We start from the raw sequence: 17684 nt of genomic DNA, 5'->3' as shown, positions 1-17684 counted from the left end.
TTAAAACATGAAATCATGCTGTGCATAAGATTTCAACTTGTTCTCAAACTGAAGCAAACTAAACACATCAAATTCACAAGACTAACAAAGTTAATGTCACCGCCAAAATATTGAAAAAATCTGGAGGTTTAACAAATATACAAATAAAGAGGTTTAACAAATGAATCTGGAGAATATATTTGACTACAACAACGACAACAATGGCAGCAACAGATAAACTTTATTTATGTATCAATTTTTAAAAATTTCAGTTTGCTTTGGAAATTGCTGAAAGAGAACAAAATTAGAAGGCACCAAACAACTTGAATGATACCTTGCCACTTTATTATGTCTGTGGGAGAAACTGTTCTCCAAAGAATGAAGCAACCTGCAGGAAATGCACATCATGAATAAAAGGATGCTGCATTTTAAATTTCGGCTACTTTGTTCAAAGTAGGAGTTGGCTACTTAGCTCTAGATAACTTTGTTGTCATTGGACATGGTTTAGAAGAGAGAAGGAGAAAGCACTTCACACTTACTATAAACAGTACTTGGCTTTGCAATAATGAATTCTAATGTGAACTGAAACCAATACTTTGAATTTCACCCGCACAGACTTCATAAACTCACTGAGGCAAAAAGAAAGTATGGAACATATTTAGACAAACTGCGAAGAAAAGCTAAAACGCACATGCAACTTCAATATTTCACCACAGCATAGTAAAGGAAAGCTGCCAAATAAAGTAATGGATACTTTCCAAGTATCAAAGAGGTTTTATTTGATTTGTTCATAGCAACAAACATATTACTAGTTCTGCCACTAATGGACCTCAATTTGGATAAGAAACTATCTCAGTCCCCACAGAAGAATAAAGGAAAAAAATTCTTAAAGAGCTCATTCTAAAGTTAAATTATTATTCTAGTCTCATTTTTTGTCTAAAAGTCCAAGTACTCAAGGGTGGCTTTAAAACCTACTTGATTTGTCCTTACTGGGAAATCAACTAGTCACCAGTTTTAGTCAAACGCCAGGAGATCAACTAATTGCATTCTCTTTCCTGATAAGTATAAGGACCTTCATTTAAGCAAGCCCAAGACTAATAGACTTTGCAGACAATGATGATGGCACGATAGAAAAGATATATCCCAGCGAAGAAAATGTTTTCTTAAATTGAAAAAGGGTCCAAAATCAGTTTTAAACACAATTCCTACATTTCAAATTCAATATTATCTTCAAAAAAAAAAAAAATGCAATCAAGCATTTGTGGTGAGCAATCACATAATTATCAGAATAAATTCACCACATACAATCTAACATCTTATCACATGCTTACTAGTGACAAAAATATAATATAATACTCTACGTCAAAAACAGCACATCTAGAATCCCATTCTTGTGCAACAAATCCTTTTCTCATATTAACAAATGAATGTTTTTCTAGTTCCGTATGGGGCAGGGTGGTGTGGGTTTGTTCTAAATCAATATCTGTGATTGTATTTTGATGAGTGGGCAGGTGGCAAATGCCATAATTAATTGCACAGACAAAGGAAAGCAAAAACAGAACCTTGGAAACCAGCCGCATAGATCTTCTTGGAAGGACCTTTCTAATCAGATGCTTTGTGCTTCTTAAAATCTTGGCATCAAGCATGCTACAATCATTTTGATCACCATCTATATATGTCCTCTTTTTGCCAAGTCCATTAGATTCAACTTTATCAAGCCCTCCACAAATCTTTTCAAATAACTCATCTTGTGAGCATCTGGAAAGGGCAATTATGCAATCAAATCAACACATAAAATAAATATTCTCTATCATATAATTTAATTAAGAAGGATAATTACTCCGAACTCTCTCCCCCATTAATAATTTTGCTCCTACCCTGCAAACAGTTTCATACAGTAAAATTTTAGTTGTTTCATTGAGTATACTGAGAGAAAACAGATATGTATTTAGATCTTCAATTGTTCAGATTATTATTTCGAAAACCTTGAAGTCTTGATAATTCTCTTTTTGTCAGTGACGATTTTGTTCATGCTGCAGCGGAGGGTGTACGAAAGGAAGGAAAAAATTTAATCTAAAAGAGACGGAAAACCAAAGAAGATTTTTCTACCCATAGGACAAACCCACTAGAGATACCATAGTAAGATATAGTAAGATTTTTCTACCCATAAGATGAACCCACTAGAGATACCATAGTTTTAAAAGAATGCTCAAATGGCTTATCAATCTACAAATTTAAATGTCACAAACAATACCTTAAAAATAATAGCTAACTAGTAACTTGACATTCGTATTAATAGAAGAGTAACACTGTGGAAAACAGAATGAGAAGAGAACAAAATTAGGAAGGGAAAGGGTCGAAACATCATGTAAACCACAAATTTGGGGAAAAACCACCATGTAATTAACATGTCAAAAGTTAAACTACGATGAGAGAAATTAACATCCACAAAAAAGATACATGATGAACTAAGGTCTTGGTTCACCAAAATAAAAGTGATCACCAAAATAGAATACAAGATATTGCAGCTTTTGAAACTAATAACATTTATAATACTTACTAAAATAACTGTTGTTTATTTGCTCATAGGTAGTTCAATTTAGAGAACAGGAGAGAAAAAAAGCTCATAATCCATCTATTAAAGGAAAAAAAAAACTCACATAAAAAGAGCAAAATAGATTGATGTCTCTTACAGCACACAACTAACTGAAGGCTCCTTACAAAAGGGAGAATCATAACCACTAATAATCAAAAAAAGAAAGGACATTGCCATTGTGCAAGTCTAAAACTAAAGTTACCATAAAGATGAAATCACATTGAATTCTAGTTTAACTTTATAGTACAAGTTTAAGAGGTCACTGATCTTATTTCCATATTAGGGTCTTTTATCATTCAAGTAATGAGATATCCACATCACTCAGTAGGGTATTCTTATAGTACTAATCCTCTTTAAGCTCTTTTAACTATGCTCTTAATCGACGGTTATTTTAAGGGCAAGCTTGCTTTTATTATGAGTTCCAATAAATAGGCTTATAAGCCCTAGTTCTAGTTTCGGCAAAACCTTAGTTCTAGTTACAACACTAATTCTTCCAACCATCAAGAACCTTTTTTGGTTAACAATAGAGCACAAAAGTCAACTTGTGTTATTTACTCACTTTATGTTGAGAATTACTTCATAAACTAAAACACATTATTTTTGCTTTGAAAGAAGTGAAAAGCACTCTTTTTCTCTTTTTGGCATGAATACATTTTTCTTGGTACAAAATGAATAATTTTCTTGGTACATTTTTCATTTTGGCATGACTGGCATTCACCATATATGGCAACAAAGACTGCAACATATTGACAAATTACCAAGAACAAATGAAAATGGGGGCAAAACATCAACCAAATATGGCTACATAGTGACAATAGTTTGCTTATAGTACTACTGAAGTTGGAAGCTAGAGGAGGTGAATTATTACCTGTTCTTCAACTAATGTAGGCAGTCGGTTCCTATATGTCTTTGGATCAAGCTCAGTTGAGCCTGCAAGTCCACCTTGTTCTGCATAGATATTGTGCTCTAAATTAACCATACCCACAAATTCACCATTTTCAGAAGGTGAATGTAACGCATCGTTGTGGTGAACCACATCCTGGGGCATCGGTATCTGCAATGAACCATCCGCCAGGCATCTAGGAATTATTCCACTAGGACTGACAAGATTACAACCATTTTGCAGGCTAGAATTCTCACATAGTTTGTTTTCAAGTTTAGAATTCTGTTGCTCTGTTGTGAGAAGATTTAGTGGACTATCCGATATATTTAATACAGCATCACTGGCTAACTTCTCCCTATGAGAATTAATATTTGAATCTGGAGTTATCAAACACCCATCTTTGGCACCACCAGAAATTATTTGGTCCTGAGAATCAGGATGAGCTTTAATTAAGGTCAGTCCTTGATCTCCTTCTAAATGCTCTGACACATCTACAGCTCTGCCAGATGGTGTCATTACAGTTGAGCCCAAGGATCCATCATCTCCATCTGGATGATCAAGCTGCAATTGATTATTTTCTTTTATGATCAAACTTGGGGATAATCCAGTGTGTTCATGGCCATCCTTAATTTTCCCAGCATCTACATTCAACTGAAAAGAACTTTTCATCTGTTTACTACTCTCTCCAAAGCGCCCAAGCTCCCTATGAAAAGTCCGAGACTTGCCATGGGACATGTTCTGGCATATAGAAACCTCACTTTTCATTTTCTCAACCCACTCTGAAGGGTTTGAATTTAAATCAACGTAAAGATTGATCCCCTCCTCTGAACTGACATGAAACTGAAATGTAGCGGGGAAAACAGTTGTAGGAGTTTTTATGGAGGAAGGAAAGGCAATCTCATTAGAACATGCACCAGCATTCGAGTCTCTGGGTTCAATTTGGGGCAGCATATTGTTCATCCTTCCATCTCTCATGAGACTCAAACAATTTCTATTGAAGCATATTGTCGGGAACTCATTATTCTTAAAACCATTGTCATCATACTGAGAAACAAACTGAGATTGGGGTGTTTGCTGGAAAAAAATAGAGCCACCATAGTCATCCTGCATTGACACATATCATTAGAGACAACTTTTTGATTCTTGAAAGCAAACAATTAAGCATTGAAGGTTAAAATATCTACATCTTTCTGCCAGCAGACATTTACTTAAAAGCTGGTCTCAAGTTAGTATTTTCATCTTCCATAGAATTAATGAAAAAAGCGACAGCCAGTATACTACAGAGTGCACCATTGTATTTTCCTTTCTTTTTTTTTCCTTTTTTGTAAAGGGGGGTGTTCATGAGAAAATCTTCTCACTTCTAGATAGATAAAAGGTCTACATCTTTCATCAGGAACAACTCCATTAACATAACGCATGGCCGATGGGAGATTGAGAGATAGGGAAGAAGAAGAGAGGAATCATATGGGATTTTAGTGGCTGCATCAGAAGTCAACAAATATCCATGCAGAAAACATACACATCCATGGAAAGAAGCAAACCTTGTCACAAAATTTATTCCCTGTGCAACAACCCAATTCATTGCTTTTAACAGCTTGAGAATAATTCCCTCCATTACACCTGTCTAGGGGACAAGAGATGAGTCCATAGCAATCTGCAGAAGCAACAATATGTTATTCATAATATAATGCATTTATTATAGTAAGGAAATCATAGTAATAAATTAATTTGAGAAAACTAAGCACAAACTTATTAGGCAAGCAGTAATTAGTGTACACCTTTTCCAGCATCCCTGGAAGAGTTTAACGACGCTCCAGGCTGCACTTGTAGTTTCAGGGACAAAGGAAGTCCAGCCTCTTGAGTTCCATATAACCTTTCCCCCGCAGTTATTGAACTCAATCTCTGGTTCTGCATATTTTTTTCCAAGATATTTTATGATGGGATAAACAAGATCTTCACATTCATGTATATTGAGGAACTTGCTTTTAGCAAATGAACAAGTCATGCGAAGAATAAAGAAATATCAAAGCTTGTTTAGCATGTGGTAGGCTGGAACAATTTACATCCAAATTTGCAACTGTAAGAAAATAATGTAGACTCCAGATGCAAATTACTAAAGATGGTAATTCCGCAAATACATGAATGAGGTGAAGAAAAGACAAGGAAACCTAGTAGATGTGATACTGCATAGAAATATCAACTACATGGACGCATGCCTTTAACATGCAACGAATAAGCAGTCAAAACATCATTAGTCTGTGTGTGTGGGTGTGGATACATATGAGAACCATGATTGAGATGAGAGATGCTAAGAGAGTTGTCTATTAGCAAAGACAAACAATTTCACCAGAAGCCAAAAACTTCCTCAACAAACAATAAGAAAAAACATAAACGGCCATGAATTAAGACAAATAAAGCCTAATATAAAGACTATGATCATCCAAAAATAGGATGACACAAACCTAATCTTTTTTTCTTGGCGTCTGACAGATATAGTTACTTCATAGGGGCTGCAAGATATTGTCGTTTGGTAGGGGCCACTATACTTAACCTTAAAGATGGAATCATTGAAATCCCTCAAATAGACCCTAAGATACTTATCAGCACTTTCATTCAGTAGAAATAACAAGGCAATACTGTTAGAGATGTCAATTTCAATAGAATCTTGTTGTAAAATCTTCATTTTGGTACATGAACTAAAATTTCATCAAAAAGATATTCTTCCACATTGGCATGTTATTTCATCATCATAACTTTTCTTTTCTCGCATCAGATCACCACTTTCCATAGTTAAAGAAACACCTGTCACTTATTATGAATGATGTGTCTAATTATAAATGGAATGTAATACCACATCAGCTAGAGCCATTGCTTCATAATATACTTTCTCATTCATTAATGGTGATGGCAACTTATGCCACAGAGATACCCTTTGCTATCTAATTAAATTAGACATTAGCTGAATTCGTCCTTTACTGAGCTAGCTAGCATCATATTTATCTTAGTTGAGCTTTTTAAAAAATTTTAAGCATGCCAATTCTACGATTTTTCTTGCATTATTAAAATACAAAAACAAAACAGGAATAAAAAATAACAAGTGTAGAATTTAAAATGCTTTCCTGGGCATATCTTAATTACGAATTCTTATATATTCTTTTCTATTTTCCCCTTTTTTCCTATCTCCTTTTCCCATTTGGACCCAATTTTAGTAGTGGTAATATAAGTATTCTTAACCTTCCATAAGGACATATTCAATAGAAAAATTATTGCAATCCTTTTTTATCCATTTTTCCTTGCTTTCCTCTTTGAAACTCGAAACTTCCTTTTCCCCCTGCTATAGTAGGTCATATTACAAAAGTTCTAAAACTACAGCAAATCAATTATAAATATAATATGCCATAAACACTTACCAGATCAAATACAATATAGTGAGGTACATAAGTATAACAGAACAAAACTACAAACTTATGTATGTTGACATATCTAATAGCTGCTTAACAGCAAAAAGCAGTATGATATGCGTCAGATCAATAACTCTTAGTTACCAATTTTCCAATACATTACCTCTAGAAACGAGGTCAGTGATTTAGCCATTTCAGAACTTGACCTATTAGCAGGTAAACCATACTTCTTACACAAACTTTGAAGCTCTTTCCTTGAAAGGCTATGACAAAAACCCTCATCTTCCTTATTTGCCATCCGTTTTGGACTAATTAAATCTACAAAGAACAACAGCTTATAAATTAATTTTGATTCATTCAATTCACTTAACAAATGAAACTTCTTGCTCTAACTAGTTACATAAATTTAAATTTCAAACATCAATAAACGCAAATAAAAAGTATATGTCGAGAAAGAATATAAAAAAATGATGATAAAATTTTCAAATATCAAATTCAATATCCTCTTACCTTAAAACTATTTCACTTTACGAATCAAACAAACACCAAACAAACACCAAAGATTTTGTTAAGAAGAAAGAAATAAAGTTACGTTTTCTCACGAACCCTATGTGGTTGCTCAGAAACCGTCGGAAAATAGAAGAAAAGAAAGCAAAACCTCGAATTTAAAGAAATGAAAAAGAAATAATTCAGCTTAAGCGGAAAGTTTTACCTAACAAAGCCAAAATATCAAAATATTAGAAAGGAAACGAGTTTCGATAAGACAGAGCGTGACTTTTTATTTTTTATTTTCCAACATTTTCGGAGTATGAAAACTGATGAAAAAGACCTCAGTATGTATTTTATTGTTTGGTTGATTTTCTATTCCATTAGACAAGAAAGAAGAAGAGGATAAGGACTAAGGACGAAACGGAGGGCAGATAATTTTACCTGATCCGGAGGATTTTCCCGGAAAGTGGTGAAAAATGAAGGAAAAGAAAACTTTACTTAGGAGCTAAGGAGAGAGAAAGAGAGACGGCTACAGTCTGCAACGGGCTTTGAAAATCTGATTTCGTTTCGCTCTTTGCAGCAGATTCAGACAGCATAGAAATGGCAGTCCCGTAAGTAACAGATTATTTTTGTCTGAATTTGTTCTGCTTGGACTTTTTTTACTCTCTTTTTTTTCCTAATTTACGTTGAAAAAATATTTTTTGGCCGTTTTTAAATGTGTGTTGTTTACCTTCGCACGCTTTGCACGTTTGGTTTTCTTATTTAACAATGTTTAAAACTCTTGCAATTTGATTTAATGATTTAGTTTTGTGATTAAAAAATTATATTAATTTGTATTTAAATATTTGATTGATATAATATTTAAAAAACTGTTTAATTCTTTAAAAAAATTAAATAAATTATTATTGTTTACTATATTTGATTAAATTTTTATATTTTTATTTTAAATTAAATAAAACTTTATGATTAATTGTGAATCAATCGTTTTAACATAATAACATTATATCTCGTGATAATAAAATATCATGGTAGATAATGACATGAAATAATCATGTGGCATAATATCATAATTTTGAAGTATTTTTTATCTTCATATCAGCACTATGTGATTTTTCAAACAAAATATAAACACTATTTAAATATGAAAAATGATAGATGATGTTTTAATTAATAATAATCAATTAACTCTTAATTACAAAAATCTATTTAATTCAAAATAAAAATATAAATACTTGTTAAAAAATAATGACTTATTTAAATTTTATTTTAAATACTTTAATTTTTTTAAAAATATATTATAACTATTTGATTCAATAATTAATTGATGTAATATTTCTCACCTTGAATTCTTTATTTTTAAATCTAAAAAAATAAAATAAATTCAAATTTGATATATATATATATATATACATATATATTAAAATGTTTATTTTATTTTGAATAAAAGTATAAATTAATTTCTCAAAATCCAAATAAAAAAATTCAATGAATCAATTCAATTGTAATTTATTAAAACTCAAAACCAATGGAATTAAATTGACTCCTATCGTATTAAAGATAAAAGAAAGAGTGAAATCGGATTATTTTCCTCTACTTTCCCATTTAATGAATGATAATAGTTACTTTGCATAAAAAGAAAAAAATCAACCAAATATGTAAGAGGGTTGTGCCGATTCTGATTTATGAATCCAGCTAATAATGTGTATTAAAGAAATTATTATCAATCAAAATGAATAGACTCTTATTGTACTATTTCCATAGGAAAAAAAAATCATTTTAAATGTAATATAATGTATATCAAAGGAAAAAAGAAAAGTAACATAAATGGTAATAATTTATATTCCGTTTAAAGTCATTCAAATTCGAAATCAAGCAATAATGTAATCGAGATTATTTACCAAATTTTAATATGAACACTGAAATTTTGGCATTAAATAGGATATTAATCTGTTACCATCTCTTGATTTCCCCTCTGTCTCTTCCCTTCTGTTTTCCCTTGAAAGTTTTCCTTGTTACCCTCTTCTAGCACTCCTAACCAGAACAGAAACATAGTAGTTTTCATTTCATTCTTCAAGTCTCAATCAGGCAAGCAATAGTCTCATTTTTTTTTTAATTTATATAATATTTGATCAGTTTTTAGCATACATTTGGAAAATGAATTTGTATATGCACCATACAGTGTACGAGAATGAATGTAATGATGTATTATAATTGTGATTTGCATGTGGTTTTTGCTGTGCTCGCTAGCATTTACAAATGTTTTCTTTTAACATTAATTTTATTTATTTTTCAATTGTATGAAACATTTCATGCAGATAATCTGCACAATGCCACAAGCAAACGTAGACTTTTCATTGAAGGAGACTGCACCAAATATTGGTGGAGGAAGAGTCTCCGGCAGTGAAAAGCTCACATCATCATTCGACCTTGTTGAGCAAATGCATTTTTTTTATGTAAGAGTGGTAAGGGTCAGAGATTTGCCAAGGACACGTAACCCTTTTGTTGAAGTAAAGATTGGTAATTATAAAGGCACAACAAAGTACTTTAAGATGGATCATGACCCTGAGTGGAATCAAGTTTTCGCTTTCGCAAAAGAACGTATTCAGGCTGTAACTGTGGAGGTAACTGTGAGGAACAAGGAGACTATCAATGATGAAGTTGTTGGGAAACTCGCTTTTGATATAGCAGATGTTCCGACCCGTGTTCCCCCAGATAGTCCCCTGGCGCCCCAGTGGTATAGTTTGGAGGATGAGAGTGGAAGGAAGGGTGGAAGAGGACAATTGATGTTAGCTATGTGGATGGGTACTCAAGCTGATGAGGTGTTTCCCGATGCTTGGCACTCAGATGCAGCAACTGTTAGTGGTGAAAGCATTGCAAATACTCGTTCAAAGGTGTATATTTCACCAAGACTTTGGTATCTTAGAGTTAATATAATTCAAGCGCAGGACTTGGTGCCTATAAGTAGGAATAGGAACCCCCAAGTTTATGTCCAGGCTATGCTTGGGAATATGGTTTTGAGGAGCAGATTTTCGCCTGATAAGAATATCAACCCTACCTGGAATGAGGATTTGATGTTTGTAGTAGCAGAACCTTTTGATGATCCCTTGATCTTGAGTGTGGTGGATAAGTTGGGTAATAATAAGGAGCATATTCTTGGAATGTGCACGATTCATTTATCAAAAGTGGAGAAGAGGTTCCTGCCCATACCTGTTGGTGCTAACTGGTATAATCTTGAGAAGGTTGTACAGGATAATCAAAACAACATGGAGGTAAAGTTTGCTAGCAGGCTGCATTTGAGGGTCTGTTTGGATGGCGGATATCATGTTCTCGATGAGTCCATTTACTACAGTAGTGATTTCAGGGCCACTTCCAAATTGTTGTGGCCTCCTACCATTGGTGTCTTGGAGTTAGGAATCTTGAATGCAACTGGTTTGCTGCCAATGAAGTCCAAAGATGGACGTGGAACTACTGATGCTTATTGTGTGGCCAAATATGGGCCTAAGTGGGTAAGAACAAGGACAATTGTTGATAGTTTTGCTCCAAAGTGGAATGAACAGTATACTTGGGAAGTTTATGATCCCTATACAGTCATTACAATTGGAGTTTTCGATAACTGTCACTTGCAAGAAGGCAGTGATGCTGGAGGTTCAAAGGATCCAAGAATTGGGAAGGTTAGGATTCGACTGTCTACACTTAATGCTGATAGGATTTATACACATTCTTATCCACTAATAGTTTTACAACCCAATGGAGTGAAGAAGATGGGTGAAATTCAATTGGCAGTGCGATTTACTTGCTCGTCTACATGGAATTTGTTTCAATCTTATACGCACCCTTTGTTCCCCCAAATGCATTATCTTCTCCCATTATCAGTGTATCAAGTTGAGAGTTTAAGGCACCAAGCCACGCAGACTCTGTCCTTGAGGTTGAGCCGCGCTGAACCACCATTAAGGAGAGAAGTTGTGGAGTATATGCTGGATGTGGGCTCCAATGTATGGAGCTTACGACGGGGCAGAGCTAATCTTGAAAGACTCCTGGCTACTTTTAATTTACTTGTTGAGGCTTGGAAATGGTTTGATCACATATGCAAATGGAAGAATCCCATTTCTACAATGGTGGTTCACTTTGTGTATATGATCTTTGTTCTTTTCCCTAATCTGATTTTACCCCTAGTTTTTCTCATGTGTATTGTGTATGGAGCTTCTCAGTACAGGAAAAGGCCAAGACATCCTGCTCACATGGATACGAAATTGTCCCTAATAGATTCGGCCCACTCTGATGAATTAGATGAAGAGTTTGATACATTTCCAACTTCTAAGAATGGTGAAGTTCTTAAAAAGAGATATGATCGCTTGAGAAGCATTGCAGGGAGGATGATGACAATAATTGGGGACCTGGCAACTCAAGCAGAGAGGCTTAATTCTATGCTAAGCTGGAGAGATCCCAGAGCCACACCTATGTTTCTAGCTTTTTGTATATTGGCTAGTATAGGTTTCTATTTCATTCCTTGGCGCTTATTTGCACTTGGAGTAGGCTTTTTCGCTATGAGGCATCCAAAATTCCGAATCAGCATTCCATCACTGCCCCAAAACTTCTTCAGGAGGTTGCCTGCAAGAACAGAGAGCATGATATGAGAATGAATCATTAGCTGCAGCTGTAAGGCCAGTCCTTTTCTATTCCTTTTCCTTTGCATTCTACAGAAAAAGTGGGTGCAAATTCTAGTACCATGTAGCTTGTTAATTGGAATTCTTTCTTTCTCAAGTTTCCTGACTTCCCCTTTTGCATCTATTTTTATGGTCAATCTTCGTTGTGCTCTCTGTGTTTAATCAGACATAATTCTATCTTTCTGGACTTACATCTACCTTGTAATATAAATCTATGTTTGAAAATGTAAATATTTGAATTCCAAAAGGATACTGCCTGGTGAAATTTGCATATCAAAACAATTTACTTATATCCTTGATCAGCTCAACCTCCTTCATTACAGAGCTTAAACTGCATGGATTTAATGAGCATATGAAATCTAATGGCATAAAAAAATTAAGAGAGACAGATATTTGCTTGCCTATTTGGAGAATTACTTGTTATCAGTTTAGTAATTACAAGATGTAGGATAATCATTCAATATAATACCAAGAACAGTCAATTTCTATTTCGTATGACCATCAACTAAGGCCAGGTCTATATCTTGAGACTCTTAGGTAGTCAACTTTGGACCTGGTGTTATGTTTGCAAGTCTGGTGCCAAGCCTGAAATCCAGCAAAAACATTTTTCATGTAGCAAAGTGTGTATGGACAATTTTCATGAAAGCTCTGGCAGCAACTCGGCTAACAAGACATGTTACCTACATGTTGTCGAAGTCTTAACAAGATTTGAGTTAGGTTTGCCAGGTCAATACACAACAGCAATGATTGCTTCCTGCTAAGTGAAGCCTGACATGGTTATCTTACTGCATTTTATTCTCGCCAATTACACATCCGTAGTTTTCATCCATCAGTGCCCTCTTTGGTATTCTATAGTGCTGGAACAAGTGCAATCAAATTAGCTGTAATACATAAGACTTCAACTAGATACCAAGATTTAGTGGCATTCACATTAAATTTGAAAGAAAAAAGGACCTTGCTGGAACAAAATTAGTTACTTCTCTTCGACATTGGCACCTTCAACAGCACCAGTTAATATTTGACTGATAAAACTCAGATTGCTGAAATCTAGAACAGATTTCATGCTTATCTTGTGATATTAGATGTCTAGTCAGGGAGACCACTATAGTGCCAATATGAGAATAAAATGGGCATTTGGTCTAGTGGTATGATTCTCGCTTTGGGTGCGAGAGGTCCCGAGTTCGATTCTCGGAATGCCCCTTTTATATGAGGCTTTTGATATAATAATAATAAGACAATCCTGGCAAGAAGGATCTGGTAGAATGAATACGGGACATGTCTGTTCCTAATCTGTCTTTTTGCTTTATAATTGTCTTTCCTTTGTCCAGTGAAAGGTGTGTACACCCTCCTCTTTCTTGTATATGTTTCCCTCATTGCAATGTTCTTTTTTTCTTAAAACTAGAAATTTACTAATGGCCTGCTCCTTGGATGCAAGCAACTACACCTTTGTCTTGAGAGAGATGTATTTTATCACGAAAATCACATCCAAAGTTGTTAATTAGCATTTGGAATTCACACAAAGGGAAAACACACCATCTCATCACATCACATGTTAGTTAGGACCGTGACCAAAATCATCATGGATCACATGTTTGATGTTTTCATTCCTATCCATATCAATTTAAAACTAATCCTTCACATGTATTCTCTGACTTTCTATATTTAATACTTATGAACTTGAAACAAAAGGATTCAAGTGTAGCTAGTCTGTGCTGGGGCATATCCTGCTGGGTCCTGATTATAATGTGTATCTGCAGACCTCTCATGTGTTGTCATATTATACTTTTTATTGGCAGTTTATAGTTTTTTCCTGGCGAATGATTAAGTGTAACTTAAACTTGGATGTCAGATGCTTCTTTGGGAGCATGATGGCCTCTTTCATTGGCTTGTTTTCTCTCTAGTTTTCTTTCTTTGTTTTTCAGTCAGCTGATATGTTACCCCTTTTGAACTATGATCTAGCAATTGGGACAAAATCATCTTCAATACCCAAAATCAGTTGATAGTAATACACATGATATGAGAATCCATCTTTTTGTTTCATTTCATTGAGCATACAAAATCTAATGGTAGAAACAAAAATTTGGTCCTAAGCGTGGAAAGTTGATGGTTCAGCTGACAAAAATTTTCATGGAGAAAAATAAGTAAAAATGTTCCATTAGGACATCTTAGTATATTACCTACAATTTGCTTGTTGTCCAACAAGATTTGAGCTAAAATAGCAAAATCAGTAGTGATGCTTGGTGCCTGCCAAAATGATCTCAATCTTGCCAACTCTGCATTCTGACATGCCCTTAGTTTACTTCCATCGGTATCTTCTTTGGTACACCATAGCATTGAATCAAGTGCATTAGATAAAGTACCGAGGTTTAGGGACATACTCATAAAATTTTAAAGAAAAAGGGCCTTGCTGGAATAGAGTTAGCCATTTTTTCTGAAAGATTGTTCCATGTGAAAGCTAAGGACTATGAAGAGATCAGGCTGCAGATATTCACTGCATGACAAAAGAATGTTCTCAAAATGCCACTATGAGAAATAAGTGATGCTCCTTAACAAACTTTGTAGCTTGAAAAGATAAGTGCTGAGTGGCTAAACAGGTTTGATGCCCTATCTTGTGTTGTTAAAATGTTTGCAAGAGCCAAGAGAGTATCTCCAGATAAAGGTGACATAGTGATAGCCATTACTAACTTCTGCTAAGTATCGACAACTAGGTTGTAATGGGCATTTGGTCTAGTGGTATGATTCTCGCTTTGGGTGCGAGAGGTCCCGAGTTCGATTCTCGGAATGCCCCTTTTACAGTTTTATCCCTACTGAAGTTAGTATTAATCTCATTGAAAGAGATATGAGAGCAGTTGGTTCTTATTTTATTGGCCAAATTTGTCTTCCAGCACATATATCGAATTCTTTTTTATCTCAAGATATATAATAAGACAGACTTGACCAGAAGTATATGTTGGAATGAATATGGGGTGAAAGCCTATTCCTACTCTTTCATTTTGTTCTTTGATTGTCCTTTCCTTCTCCAGGGTGAGATTAATCTCATTGAAAGAGATATGAGAGCAGTTGGTTCTTGTTTTATTGGCCAAATTTGTCTTCCAGCACATATATCTAATTCTTTTTTATCTCAAGATATATAATAAGACAGACTTGACCCGAAGTATCTGTTGGAATGAATATGGAATCAAAGCCTATTCCTACTCTTTCATTTTGTTCTTTGATTGTCCTTTCCTTCTCCAGGGTGAGGTGTGTAACTCCTACTCTTTTCCTGTAATTTTCCTATTTTGTAAAAATTAGAACTTGACTGAAGCATATGACCTTCAGATTCAAGCAATTAAAAAATTTTCTTGATAAAGAGATGTAGTTTTTCACAAGTTAAAAATGTTGACATACCTGAAAGTCTAATGGATATTTTTCAAACCAATTTATGACCCAAGTTGTTAATTAGCAATCTGTTCACAACAGAAAACAAAACCAACTCTGATATGTTGGGCAGTATGGTGCTCATGTATGACATTGTTGTCAATACTAATCACTGTGATCAAATCATCATGGATCACATGTTTGATGTTTCTGTCCCCACATGTATCAATTTAGCTTTAACCATTCACATGTTTAGTCAGTTGATGTGGGAATCAAGGTCTTAAATATCCAAAACTGCTTGATGAATTTTAAAAATACAGCGAACTGTGCCTTTGTAAGTATGGCTGGCCTCATTTAACCCTAGGTTCATTTTTGAAATCTGATAGCAAATACAAAATAAGGAGCCATGGAATATGCTCTTGTTGTTGCTATTAAACTAGGCCTCAGAGTCCAGAACAGAAAATCAGTAGTAAGATATAAAACATCCGCTAGATACCAAAGTAAAGAGCAGTGCAAGAACATTGGCTTCTTTCTCCAAGATTGGTTCAAAAATCAAAATCACCCGTGTCAAATCTAAAGATTACAAGAAAGCATGCTGCAGATTGTTACTGCAGCCTGCAGGGGCAAAAGAATGTTGGTATTTCAGAATGCCAGGGATGAGAAATATAAAATGGTTTTTATCAAGTCTGGTGATTAGGTAGCTGCCTAAATTTGGCCACTGCTTTTGTAGTACAAATTTGTAGACATTAGATATAAACCCATTAGTTTATGTTCACAGATAAATGCAGTTAACTTAATTGCCAAAAATGGAATCTTGGGAATTCCTTGTCGCTCAGGAGAACTGGAAAGAGAATCAGCAAGAACTGATTAATAGAAGAAAATGAGTTATGCCAAATTATTTGGCAGCTAAATAGGTTTGAGGCCTTCTTTTGTTATGGGGCGAAGAGAGCTGTTCATTAAAGTTATTCAACTTTCATCAACTCATGCCAGATTAGAGAGGAATTACATTCCACACCGACCAAAGTGAGTCTCTCATCGCATGTTAGTCATGTTAAAGTTTAATTCCCACCTGCTCAGCTCAAGTATAATACTGCTCATGCTAATCATATTGATTGAATCATCATGGATCACGCGTTTTTATTTTTTGTTTTGTTCTTTGGGCCAAGCATTTGATCACACGTTTGATCCATATTCATCATATCTGTTAGTATTATCCATCTACAACAAAAACATTTCACATAGGATTGTGCTAATCGGTATACTAAGAGATACATCTACCAATTATTGAAACCCTCTCTATCATCTGGTTCGACAGAAGTTTAACTTTTCTTCTGATCCAATCATTTTTTCAACAATCAAACAAGGTCCCAGTCCCTGATACTCTGAACCAAGTCCCCTTCCAAAGCCTTGGCCTTAAGCAACATGGCAACATGTGTGGCTGATGCTACCCTTAGGCTTGCCGAAAGGTAGGCACAAAAGGGAATAATATGAAAGCTGGCCATTGACTTCTCTCAGTTCATTGCAGCGTGTGCAAAGGCATGATTGAAGGGGCTAGCTAGATCTAATGCAGTTTTTTTCTCAAGTATAAACCGGCACGCACCAGACACCAGCTCATAGACAGATAAGAGGGTTGCAGGCACACAGTGTTTCCTAAAGAAATGACTAGTTGTGATTAAAATGGCTGACAGCAAGTTTACTTGTCCCATTTGGATGGAGCATTTCAGTGGCTTAGTCAACTCTTCACTAACATAATCAATCATTTAGGATCTCCATTTTTATAATAAGGGCATTAATTATTCAGCACAACTTGCATAAGATGATACCATTGCAGTAGTGAATTATAAATCTACTACTGTTTGACTAACAGTACCTAGTCCAGCCAGGTCAAAAGTGAAAGTAACTCTTTTCTCTTCCTACTGAATCTGGCAATGAGGATCTATAAACAACTTTTAGGAGGTGATGGCATTTATTTTAATTATGATACCCAGGATTCAAGCAGCTAAAGTCTTGTGTGGATTAGTTTACTCTGACTCTGCTTTCTTTTCCCTTTTTTTTTTTTTTAAATTAACTATGTTGAATAAATATCGGATATACCTTAAAATATATATATATTTCTATTTAAAAAAATCAGTTGTATTGAGTCATGATTAATTTTTTATTGAAAAAAACTTATTTGATTCAGAATAAATTATAAAAATTTGTTCAAATATAATAAAAAATAAAAATTTTAGTTAAAGAAAAGAGTAAAATTAAAAAGTTATTTTAGGGTTTAAGTCAAAAGAAAAATTACCTTTTTCTACTAATATGAAAAGAAA

General features: G+C 34.5%; 2 protein-coding genes and 2 non-coding genes across 7 annotated transcripts; 3 read left to right on the top strand and 1 right to left on the bottom strand.

Annotated features, from left to right (window-relative positions):
• Positions 1 to 8012, bottom strand: LOC18602490 (uncharacterized). Of its 4 annotated transcripts, none has more exons than XM_018120127.2 (9): positions 7572 to 8012; positions 7023 to 7177; positions 5237 to 5366; positions 5000 to 5112; positions 3444 to 4562; positions 1820 to 1857; positions 1542 to 1737; positions 519 to 608; positions 1 to 367 (listed from the first exon to the last, which is right to left on the bottom strand). In XM_018120127.2, exons 2-8 carry the CDS (start codon positions 7155 to 7157, stop codon positions 606 to 608), a joined length of 1734 nt encoding a protein of 577 aa, XP_017975616.1. In that variant the 5' UTR covers positions 7158 to 7177; positions 7572 to 8012; the 3' UTR covers positions 1 to 367; positions 519 to 605. The 4 variants fall into 4 exon arrangements, with proteins under 4 accessions (XP_017975616.1, XP_017975614.1, XP_017975615.1 ...); XM_018120125.2 differs by having other exon boundaries at positions 7790 to 8011; XM_018120126.2 differs by lacking the exon at positions 7572 to 8012 and adding an exon at positions 7370 to 7524.
• A 1659-nt stretch (positions 8013 to 9671) lies between these two features.
• On the top strand, positions 9672 to 12212 carry LOC18602489 (FT-interacting protein 3-like). The gene has a single exon (XM_018118850.2). The coding sequence runs from the start codon at positions 9676 to 9678 to the stop codon at positions 11980 to 11982; it is 2307 nt and encodes a 768-aa protein (XP_017974339.1). The 5' UTR covers positions 9672 to 9675; the 3' UTR covers positions 11983 to 12212.
• Positions 12213 to 13140: 928 nt separating this feature from the next.
• TRNAP-UGG (transfer RNA proline (anticodon UGG)) lies at positions 13141 to 13212 on the top strand. The gene has a single exon. It is a non-coding gene; the product is annotated as a tRNA-Pro (tRNA).
• A 1516-nt stretch (positions 13213 to 14728) lies between these two features.
• TRNAP-UGG (transfer RNA proline (anticodon UGG)) lies at positions 14729 to 14800 on the top strand. The gene has a single exon. It is a non-coding gene; the product is annotated as a tRNA-Pro (tRNA).
• Positions 14801 to 17684: the final 2884 nt, after the last annotated feature.

This window comes from Theobroma cacao, chromosome 4 (assembly GCF_053813885.1).
Source record: "Theobroma cacao isolate CCN51 chromosome 4, ASM5381388v1, whole genome shotgun sequence".
Taxonomy (NCBI): domain Eukaryota; kingdom Viridiplantae; phylum Streptophyta; class Magnoliopsida; order Malvales; family Malvaceae; genus Theobroma; species Theobroma cacao.
This window is presented reverse-complemented; position numbering and strand designations above follow the sequence as displayed.

Coding starts and splice junctions, on each gene's coding strand:
- LOC18602490 (XM_018120127.2), bottom strand. CDS start 7,157: ATGGCAAATAAGGAAGATGAGGGTTTTTGTCATAGCCTTTCAAGGAAA. Junction 5,367..7,022: donor CACTGACCTCGTTTCTAGAG/GTAATGTATTGG, acceptor AAAAATATGCAG/AACCAGAGATTGAGTTCAAT. Junction 4,563..4,999: donor GGAATAAATTTTGTGACAAG/GTTTGCTTCTTT, acceptor GTGTCAATGCAG/GATGACTATGGTGGCTCTAT.
- LOC18602489 (XM_018118850.2), top strand. CDS start 9,676: ATGCCACAAGCAAACGTAGACTTTTCATTGAAGGAGACTGCACCAAAT.